At 33.3% G+C, this 11,605-nt stretch overlaps 1 protein-coding gene across 1 annotated transcript; it reads right to left on the reverse strand.

Annotated features, from left to right (window-relative positions):
- Positions 1-1,751: 1,751 nt before the first annotated feature.
- Positions 1,752-9,711, reverse strand: LOC108480187 (respiratory burst oxidase homolog protein A-like). Its single transcript, XM_017783089.2, has 14 exons — positions 8,797-9,711; positions 8,538-8,697; positions 8,251-8,299; positions 7,410-7,523; positions 5,907-6,329; positions 4,771-5,154; positions 4,552-4,647; positions 4,208-4,323; positions 3,698-3,865; positions 3,423-3,582; positions 3,139-3,336; positions 2,811-2,939; positions 2,530-2,608; positions 1,752-2,453 (listed from the first exon to the last, which is right to left on the reverse strand). The coding sequence occupies exons 1-14, from the start codon at positions 9,398-9,400 to the stop codon at positions 2,344-2,346; spliced, it is 2,790 nt and encodes a 929-aa protein (XP_017638578.1). The 5' UTR covers positions 9,401-9,711; the 3' UTR covers positions 1,752-2,343.
- Positions 9,712-11,605: the final 1,894 nt, after the last annotated feature.

Consider the following 11,605-nt stretch of genomic DNA (forward strand, 5'->3'; position numbering starts at 1 on the left):
GCATTCATATGACAGTCTGATTAGGTTGCATATGGGTTGGGATTTATGGAACGGAGGAAGAATATGAGGATCGTATGGTTGTTTGATGACCGTGGATCCACCGGTGGCTTTTAAGCCCAACATATGAGTAGCAGCTTGTTACAACGTTAGGTAGTACCACAACCGGGCTACCATTGGAGTGTATCAAGTGGGTGGGTTGATATTTATATCCCCACATGGTGTGTATCGGGGGAGGGAGATGGTGTGTAGCAGTTGGATGGGTAGGATTCATGCATATTTGATTGCTTTACATCTGTTCTGATATTGAATTGGCTCAGGCCCAAAAAGACTTGCCATTGCATGCTTTTCTATTTGCCAAGGGTTGTACACACTGAGTTTTCGAAAACTCATTCCCCTTCTTTTATTTTTCTCTGGTAATCCTCAGTAAGTGGTTCGACGGTTGTAGGGACTCCGAGGTGGCCAACTAGCAAGACGACTTGGACTTGTTTTCTTAAGCATATGATTTCTAATATTTTAAGTTATTTTAGTCCGGATTGTAATAAGGCCTATTCGCTAGATATTATTTCATTTTCATTACTACGCCTTGAAACTAAATACAAACTGAATGTTACTTAATTTTTTTCTTTTGAAGGGTTTTCAATGAAAACAAGGTTTTCGATAAAACACTTCAATGTGACAAGCTAGATTCGGCCATAACATCCGGGCCGGGTTTGGGGTGTTACACCCCAACTGTAAATGCACGTCTTCTAGAGTGATAGTACACTCGTCACATGGAAGATGGAATGTGTGCGTCTTGGGTCTTCACCTCTCCATTAAAGCACTTACGAGTTTTGGGTTCAACTTACAACCCCAGCCTACAAGGGCCACATGCCAAAAACCGGCTTCCCTCAAGTATGGTTCGATCAACGGTGATAGAGGACCAGGTACATTACGAATATAACATTGTAAAATTCGATGTTTTGCCTATTTACGTAAAAAATATAAAAAATATTAAGTTGAAATATAACAATGAAAGAAAAAAAATTTTAAACAAGATTGAAATTTATTACAATTTATTCTTATCATTTGCAATTGATTGATAGAGATGCTTTCGTTATCAAGACAGATTAGAGACCCGACCACTGCTAATTACATAGAACGTGAAATAATTTTTAATAAAAATATTTCTTGAAAATATTAATAAAAAATCGAATAAAAATAGAATTTTGGTAAAAAAAATTTAAGAGAGAATTTGATAGATTTTTTTAGAGTGGTTTGAGAAATTTGTTAGAGAATGTTCTGAGAAATTAGTAGGTGAGTTTATAGTTTCTTTCTTTCTTCTTCTTCTTCTTTTTTTTTTTTATCTTTTTATTATCATTGGAGGGGCAACGACTATTTAAAATAGTCTTTGGAAGTGACCGTTAGGGAGGGAAGTGCTGAGCTGGGCGCGTTTTTCATTAACTATTGATCAGGAGGGAAAAGCTCTTCCAGCTACAAACATTTTTCTGAGTTTTTCCTCAAAACATTTTCAGCTTATCAAAAAAGACCAATTCCCGTAATTTTTCAAAAATTTAATTTATTTCTATAATTAAGAAAAACGACTTTATTTAGTAATTTAGTACATTTAGCAACTATCTTTATTTTATTTTATGATTGTTAGTACTTGAAAACCCGCTTGTTTTAGCTTATTAGCATTCATGGCAGTAGAGAAAAAAAAATGTTTTAGTATTATTTGATAAGTGTATCAAAAGTAACGTGTGTAGTCAGAAAACTTTTTGGGGCAAAGTCCGTAATGGTGACACTCATTTACATTTGCAAAGGAATACACTGAAAACCATCTTGAAATTATTACGAAAAAAAGTGTGAAAAATAAACTCTATAATCTGATTCTTATTGTAAACAAAAAGCAAGGAATATTCCCCTATATTATGTAAAAATGTAAATAGCAGCTTGAAGTCTCCATCACCATCCAATTTCTCTACAAGGATTATTCTTCTGGTAATATTATGAAAAGTTCAAAAAAGACAAAAACAGAAAAGCAAAAGACTCCCTCCCTCCCACCTCAACCTCAAGGCTCTGCTTTTCAAAATTGTCTTCTTTCTTCCTACCATCCTAATCCACCCAACCCTGCCTCAAGCATTCCATTGCATCTGCACCGCACTCTATCCAAAAGTGGTTCACCTCTGAATTCCATGTCATTTCTCTTTTCTTTTTTGTGGGTATCCATGGATACACCTAATTCAAATATATTTTCTTCTTTTTGACTTTTTCTACTCTAAGGCTGTACAAAAACTCCTGCTTTCTTCGGTTACTATTGAAAATAATTTTTAGGGCTCTGAATGAAGGGTTCTATTTAATTTCTCTTTAGAAATGCTCCTTGTGGAACTCAAATTTAGTGCAACTTTTTTGGTTGAACTCGTAGCAGAGTTTGCTTAGTTCTTTAGCCAAAATCGGTGCTCCGCAGTAAAACACTCCTGCTCCAACAACACTAGTATTAGAGGAGTTGCCATTTTATTCATTTGAATAATTAAAATAGAATTGGGGGCTCACCTATTCTTGCGTTGCAGTGCTTGGAACTTAGTTTGGAGAGAACGTTCTTCCATTTAGGCCTTGCAAAATGGGTCCGTACCTGTTGATGATAATGTCAAAGAGGAACTGTTATTTTGTTTAAAGAATTAGAATATGGGTGATGGGAGCCACCCATGATAAAAATGCAGGAGGAATTTTGTGACAGAGATAGATTGCAGAGTCTTATCAATAAGATTTTGGATGTGAAGTAGTGGGATTATATGCTGAGAGAATGAAAATGACAGACAACAAGATGAACTTACTCTGGTGCCTGAAACTATGTCAACGCCATTCTTGGCATGATTTAGTGCTTGGACCATGGTGATCAGAGCTGAACGTGCATCTCCTTCCTCGTACACGCTTGTCAAATAGTTGTGCATTTCAATGACACCCTAGTCAAAGTGACAAGTTAGTACTTCCTAAGGTATTGTTACGTCTCCTTGATGTCGTGCCTATTAGCTGGTATTATTACCAAATGAGAGTGACTAAGTTTTGAGAGACCGATGGACATTCAAAGATAGGAAAATGAGTGTGACATAATCAATGAACATTATGAGTAAAAAAATTTATAAAGCTGATTAGTTCTTTTACCCTTTGATCAAGATCTGCAACTTCATTCATGACTCCTTTGAACCAATCAAATGAACCTTGCTCCCTGGTTACCCAATAAAAGTAAGCATTTGTCGTCTTAAGAGTTTTCTTTCGTTTCGGTGAAACTCGGTTGGGAGCAGTTGATTCATTGCTCCCATTACTTAGGTCTGATGTGCTACTGGTATCTGAGGCCAAATCCTGAAAATAAAGATGCATTATTGTGAATCTGATATCGAAACAATGAAAAAGCGTGATTTAACTGAAGTTATGCACGAGTTACTTACCGCCTGCTCCTCCATTTTGACAATGTTATTAAGCAGATCTTTTAAAATGCTGATGAATGGTGTTGCACCAATTCCAAGTCCCACCAGTAATAGGACGTCATACTTGCGATAGTCTTGAGCCGGAGCACCATATGGTCCATCAATTAAGAGCTTTGGCAAGCTGTTCTTGGACAAGAATATTAATGATCTAAAAGTTAATGATTCCTCCAGATTCTAAGTGCTTTTAAAACAAGAGAAAATATTGAATATACTAGGAGAAATCAAATAGAGCTTACCTTTTCTTAGTCGTCTCATCTGCTCTTAGAAGCCCACTTTTCCCAGCTACAGGAGGTTCACAAACCTCTGAGAATAAGCGCTTAAGCTCTTGCGTCCAGTCACCTAGCTGACGGATATGAACACTAAGGTAGTCGTCACCAGGAGCGGAAGTGATAGAAAATGGATGCCTGGTACACAAATAGACAAGCTCATGAGTTCAGAAAAACTTGCATAATGCAAAATATATCCAACCACCCTGATTCAGGATTGGAACTATTAGTATTTTAAACTTTCATTTACTTCTTACAAACCAACCAAATAAGACGAACCTGGTTCTATTACTATAAAAGGGCTATTTCTGATATCAAACTGAATCTGTTTCTGATATAACTAATGTCCATTTTCATCCTATCTATTAAGTGTTAATAGAGATATTGGAAATTCTGAGAACATTTTAGTAGCAACAGGAGGAAATGAAGCAGCTGAAATCACCATCAAACATGATGGATATTTTTAAATGTTCTACTTACCATTCAAAGGGAGAGACAGCAGGGCACTGGACAAACATGTACTGTCCACTCTTGTACCGAAATTGAGGTGGTTTAGACATTTGTAATGTGAGAACACCTCCTGGATAAATTGCTACCTATCGAGAATACAGGGGTATAGGAAGATCATCGGTCAAAATATACAACACCCTGATTTTAGACCCTAATTGAAGGATTCATCCAAAAAGGATCACAGAGAAGAGCAAATTTAGTAAAAAATGGAGTTTATGCTTCCTAAGTTGTCTCATTAAATGTTTCTATTTTTTTTTACATTTTCCTTGGGGCCGTTTCTAATTAAATGGAAAATGCTGTCTATTTCTGCTTACCTTCAAAAGCCGAACAGTATAGAAACCAGAACGGAAAAATCTTAGGACCCTTTCTCCAGCATATAACAAAACTGGAACAGCTAGGTACATCCAAGTCTGCAACCATGAATTGCATGCGTTACGTTAAATTACAGTTATAGTTACTAAGAAAATAAAATAAAATACTGCTGTTAGAATATTTGTAATCACTTGAGAAAGGAAAAAGATTTAAATATATACCGTCTTACGATACCATATGTGCACGAGATAAAGGAAGACACCATGGATGATGAGCAAGATATAGACAATGACAAACAGATGATGTGAATACCAAAAAGCATTGAAACCTGTGATTCTATCAAAGGGTTTCGGCAGTTTAATCAGGTTCCGCCTAAACCATTTTGTTGCTAGTATAAATGCAATTGCCATGCAGATAACCATTAAAATCCCGGTCACTCCTTCAGGTCCTTTTACCAGGTCCATGTACGTTGGTTTACGAGATCCAAAATCATGGAGATAGTGGCTATATTCATCAGGAGTAGAATTGATAAGCCTCGGAAAATCACAGGCAAGATGGTTACCGGCATGGAGAATGACTCCAATAACAATCGCTGCAGCTATTGTCTGCACAAATTCAATGAGATTAAGAGGGAACATCAAAATGCAGACAGTAGATGAAGCCTAACTAAATGCATATTTTGCACTTTTAGTAACATTTTACCAAACATAGATCCTGGCTACATCATATCCATATTGAAACCTAGTTGGATAGCATCATAGCAGTAGTACAATATCAGCTGACCAGGTTTTCGTATAAGCCAATGCTTTTGGGAACACGGCCAAAAATATTAAAATTTTAACATTATATTAACTTATAATTTCATAATTTTCTAACAAACATATAAGCAATTTAATCATTTTGGGTTAGCAGCACAACCTATCCTTTTGATTCACCTTTGACTACAATGTTTTAATCTAAAATATTAATGAAAGTTGGTCAAGGACTAAGGTGATGTTTATAAAATAACAAAATCAATTAATTATTTTTCTTGCACTTATAAAAATAATGCATTAAATGATTTTTCAAAAATTAATAACTAAATAATTTTTTAAGTAACCTCTTTCATGGTAGTACACTAATTCTTTACTTTTGACAGCATACACTTTACCCAAAAAAGGATTGAGATCTCTTTGGGTGTCAACTTTGGCTGCATGAACGTGTAATGCCCCCCACAGAAATAGTATGTATCATCACTATTAATATGATGGCTGAAAATAAGCCCTAGTGTTGACTTCTATCATCAAGTCCCCACCTGGGACCCAGAGAGTAAAACGTAAAAGAAAAGCAAAAAAGAGTTGGTATACTGTTTCAATACCTTATGAAAGTTGATATTGTCGTCAAAAGGCACGAAGAGACCCAGCTTTGTGGACCTGAGCCAAGTAATGGTGTTTCGGCACACGGGCAACAGAATAAGAGCCATGTTAAACTTTAGTGTCTCAGCTGCTCCTTTGGCAGTGAGGACACAATAATGCATGACTACAAAGGCACCGTTTTGCTTGTATTGAAGGAACTTCCAAATAAACAGCCCTGTCATAATCATAATCCACAGTGACAAGACCCATATCCTCTTCCAATTTTCTTCCAAATAGTACAAAAGTTTGGTGCTCATTCTTCTGATCCTGCTTTTCTTTCTTAATCCTTGTAAGTTTTGGCTAAGGGCTTGGCTTGTGTAGCTTAAGGCTTGACTATAGCTCAGATACGTGTCTTTTTGCAAGAGAAGTGTCTCCAGTTGCCATAACTGCATCATTTTCGTGCGTCAACATCCACCAAACTAAGCAATTATGGCAAATGAAAATCATATTTGATTCGGACAAGTTTTAGTCATGCAAAGGACAAGATTATTTTGATTCTATCTACACCATCAAAAACAATTATGCAGAACGCATGCGTGAGTAAGTGAAGAGAACGCGTATTGGAGACCGGAATAGCCAGAAAGCAAAGTTCACATGGGAACCCAAACTGATCCGCCATTTGGCAGGACCATGAGTTCAAAACATTCAATCATGGGATAAAGAATTGGTCAGGACTCGGTACCCTTTCAATGTATGAGCAAATAACGACAACACCCTTTGCTCATTACCCAAAGAAACAAATCAAGTTCAAGCCAAATGCCAATAGCAACCTGACAAATTGCTTTTGATCTTACTTCCTATATCTCAATTATCAAATGAAGAGAAAGCAATTTGCCAAACTGAAAATTAAATGCAGCCATTATTGATTAGATAATCATGTTATCTGAGATATTAAAATGGAAAACTCACTATGCAGTAATCTATTTTTGGTTGTATTAATCCAACCAATAATTGCTCAAGGTATTGGTCAGGATTTAGAAAAGGGAAGTACTAAAACTGTTGAACAACCTCAAATGACAGTTACTGTATACCAACATAAGATAAGTTGAGCTGTCTCTAGTTAAAAGCTCGTTATTCTTGCTTGATCAAGCTTTCTTCGTCGCGGTTGAACAAAAGCAGAACCGGATTGTTGGAAAATTTGATCATTTTTCGCCTAACAATAGACTTCAGAAGGAAAAAGTCCAATTTAAGAACTGTTTTTCATTTATATAAATATATATAATATGCAAAGTTCCTAATCAATGTTGCTTGATTCAATGGATATCTTACTGAAACTAATTTGAAGGATAATTAATTAATTATCTCAACATGCTTTATTCGATTCTAGAATATTTTTCCTTTTAGTACCTCAGAATATTAAATAGTAATAAGACAGAAAAAAAAGGTATCATGGCTAAAAGCAACGAAGGAACATTTGGTAATATCGAAATATCAGTTTACTGATATAAATAGAATAATGGACCCACCTCAATGTATCCAAGTCTTTCAGGGTCTAACTCTTCCATGATCAAAGCTGCATATTCTTCCGCCTGTTCCTTCAATCTCGATAGCTTGTTTGCTGATGCACTTAGCATTATAATCTATGTATCATCAGGAAAATAAAAATTAATTCTAATTGTAGTCTATATTAAGGGTTAAAAATTAAAAAAATCATTTTATTATTTTATTTTGAAGGTATTTATATTTTTCATATTTTGATAAATTTTGAAAATGGATACATAATAAAAATTATGGAATTTAAACCTAAAACATAATATTGATTATTATTATTTTTACTCATTTTAACCAAAGTGATATTTCACTTTATACTAATTAAAATTATAATTTAAATAACCAAAAGGCCCTTAAAAATATAAATAATTAGTAGACTTTTGAAATTTACAGATGGTGACATATGAATATATTAATTAAGGATTTAGAGGTTAATGGTTGATTAGGAAATGTATAAATAATTGGGAAAAATAAGAGTAAATTCAGAAAAATAAAATTGAATCTTTTAATGGAAAAACATTATTCAGTAATGAGTTTGTAGTGGTTGGTTTTTGAAGAATTTCTTGTGATTTTAGGTCACCCAATCCCTGCCTAACGTTGATTATGTTATGGTACCCCAAATGACAACCTGTAATCAAGTTTTTAATTAATCCCATAAACTACGAAAATGCGGCCTGAATTTTCTTTTAAGCTAAAAATTAATTTTAGTGGAATGGACAAAATTTTTGGTTCATGCACGTTGAATTAGTTTAAGGTGGCTCTGCCAAATCCAATTTTATTTTAAAAAATGGAATATATCTATATATTTGGTTTTACCTCTTTTACTTCGGCCTCAGTTATTCTACCATCTTCATTCTTGTCCACCCTGTAGCATAAATTCAAAAATAAATTAATATAATAATCATTTAAAAACATCCTAAAACGACGATTTTGTCCAATTTTTTTTTATTCTTTTAGTTTCCAAAATTATGGAGCGAATCTTCAACAGAGAGTGTGCTTTAAGCTTTTACTTTAATAACTAATTTAAAAATTGATTAAATGAGTTTAGAAGAAGAAAACACATAATTAATTCAAATTAATAATATTAGTTTAACAGTGCGTACATATCGAAGAAGATCTGGAGGCGAGAATCAAAGCTTTGATCGGTGATTTGAGACCAGTATTCATAAAGTTCTTCTTTATTAATTTTTTCAACTTTTAATCTTCTTCGTCTGCTCAATGCATCGAACATCTCCAGCGCAAATTCCTTCGACTCTTTCATTCCTTAGAGAAAAGTAAATCGATGAAAAAAAAAAAAGTTACTAAAAAAGTAAGCGTTCAAGAAAATTTGATTTGAAAAACGAAAATAATGAAATGAAAAACCTATGCATTGTGCGAAATCGGAGCGAAAGAGGAATCCGTCTTTAGCGAGTTTGTTGAAATTGTTTTCAACTTCTTCCCACGCATTGGCTTTATTGTTACTTATAAATCTTAATCCACGGAGTGCTTTTTGAGCGCCGGAACGTGTCCGGTCAAGTTGAGCTCGCTGCTTTCTTAAAGCTCGAGCGGCTAACGCCGAGTCGAATCCGGATAAAGCTTGAGCAGCGTGTCCGTGTCCCCACGAGAACTTGCGTAGTTCGGCTTTCAGCTCTTGCGAGAACTGCTTAGCTTTAGCCACGGCTTCCGCTTTCAACTCTTGCGAAAACTGCCGCAATCTATTCGAAGAGCTCCGCTTGATCGTCGGCGATCGTGAAACGGAGGCGGATGCTGGAGTATCGGTTCCATTGTCGACGTTGAGGACGGTGGCCGGTTCCACGCTTCGGAGTATGATGGTGTCATCATCTTGAAGATCGAGAGTGACCTCGACGAATTCCTCGGCTGAGTTGGAATCAGTCCCAGGCGAGGTTGATGAACTGAGTGTGGTTTTGGAGGGAACGGTGTCTGAGGCCCACCGTCTCTGGTGGGTGGGTAAAGAAGCACCTCTCATTGAGAGAGCCCAACAACTGTATTAATTATTACTTAGTTACAGTTAATAATATAAACGGAAACTAAAGGGGATGGATTAAATTAAGGTTTAGTTATAGAATGAAAATGGAATGAGAAGGAGAGGAAAGGCGGAGGGAATCCGAAGGAAAAAGACAATAACGCGGAGAGAAAAAAGACACAATATATTGCAGGGAGCAAAGCAAGGGGAAACAGATTTATTTATACCTTGGATTTTACATGACACAATATTATTATTAATGAAATTTGTATATCGCCTTAAAATATAAAAACTAAATATTTTATTACCATAACTCCATCTATTTTTTTAAAATAAGAAGGAAAGAAAGTCATTTATATATATTTGATGTTTGGCTTCACAACTTTATACTAATTTAGTTTGTTTGGAGAGTAACTTAAGAGTTAAGAAACAAGTATTAGCAAGTAAATAAAAGATACTGAAATTCAAATGAAAATATTTTTTACTTAATTCCTATTACCACTTTATATTTATTAAATTAAATTTATTCAAAGATTATTAATTCAATTTTAGAGAAACATTTTATCATATACTAGATTTTATCACACTTATGATGCGGATGTGTTCAATTCTTAAATAATATTTTTAGTTATTTTATTTAAAAATAAAAAAATAAAAAAAATTATAATAATATTAATTATCAAAGTAATGGTATTTTAATAATATCATAATTGAATTTATGTAAATATAATATAGATATAAAAATAGAGAAATGACAAATTCTTTTGGAATAAACCGGGATATAATAGCTTTCCTTTCTCAATTTCACTCTTAAATTCAAATTCTTAAAATTTAACTACTGTATAATCTAAATTTAGAAATTTAATTGAAAAAATAACTGTAAAATTATATTTTAGGGATAAGAGACATTAGGAAAAATTGGAATAAAGAAATGGGGAGTTGTTATCGTGGTGGAGAAGTTGACGGCAGGGATGGATGGTGGGGTAAAATAGAATGAATTACAACCTTACAGCTTTCACTCAATTAAATTTGACTTCACTATTTGTAACGTAGTCTTACCCCTTCATTAAGCTAAAGAAAAAAAGAGAATCTTTATATTCATGTTGAGGCACGCTTAATTAGAATGGTTGTTTCTTAGGAAAAGCAAAGATTCTGTTGAAAAACAAGACATATTAATAGAAACATTGAATGATTACTATTCTTAAGCATGTTTAATTTGTAACTTGAAAAACCCACAACATTAGATTCATACAAATATATTTAAGTTTTACAAATAATGGACCGGAGAAAGGATTGTATGAAATTATGATTCTATGTCATTCTTAACCCTTTTTAACGAGAGAATGACAAATTAGATTTTTTTTCCTGATTTTCAACTTTTTCCTCTTGGAAAAATTCAAATCAAACTAAAAACACTAAAAATTAAGAAAAAAATTTAATTTGTCATTCTCCTATTAAAAATAAATAAAGATAACATAAAATCACAGTTTCATACAATCATTTATCTAATAGACAGTTTATAAATTTTATTTTCCTTCAACTACCCATTTTGGATTTTTTTATAACTTTTAATATAAAAAATGCTTACGAGAATTATATATACGTATAGACTTTATTAAAAACTTCTTTGTCCGAAATTGTAAGTAGTGTGATTGTTGTTTCATCTTTTATATTTTTGTTCATTCATTTTTAATTTCCAATAACAATTTTCTACAAGCCTTGTTTGAAAAGTAGAAGAGTTTGGAAAAAAATATAAATTTGAAAAATTAGTTTTGATAAAAAAAATAAGACTAATTTTCTAAACAAGCGGACCTCGAATAGGATTTTTTACTCTAACTCAGCCCAGTATTTTGTTGTTGTTTCATTATTGTTTTACTACTATTTTGTTGTTATTGTTTGGATATTATATAACTTTTTATTTTATTATTAATTTTACTATTATTTTGCTTGCTAAGTTGCAACATTTTAGTGTTATTTAAATATAAAACTTTTTTAATGTATTTTCAAATTTGTTAGGAAATATTTATTTTATTTTGATGTTTTTAATATATATGATGTATTATATTTTTAAATTTATTTTTGTATAAAAATAATAATTTAAAAAATTAATATGGGTGAGCAAAGTCAAGCTCAAATTTAACATTTTAATCTAGATTAAGTTTGGATAGAAATTTAAGTCTATTTTTGACTCAAGTCGAGTCCAGACTT

Source organism: Gossypium arboreum, chromosome 1, assembly GCF_025698485.1.
Source record: "Gossypium arboreum isolate Shixiya-1 chromosome 1, ASM2569848v2, whole genome shotgun sequence".
NCBI lineage: Eukaryota > Viridiplantae > Streptophyta > Magnoliopsida > Malvales > Malvaceae > Gossypium > Gossypium arboreum.

Coding starts and splice junctions, on each gene's coding strand:
- LOC108480187 (XM_017783089.2), bottom strand. CDS start 9,400: ATGAGAGGTGCTTCTTTACCCACCCACCAGAGACGGTGGGCCTCAGAC. Junction 8,300..8,537: donor CTCCAGATCTTCTTCGATAT/GTACGCACTGTT, acceptor TTTATGCTACAG/GGTGGACAAGAATGAAGATG. Junction 6,330..7,409: donor AAAGACTTGGATACATTGAG/GTGGGTCCATTA, acceptor AAAATGATGCAG/TTATGGCAACTGGAGACACT.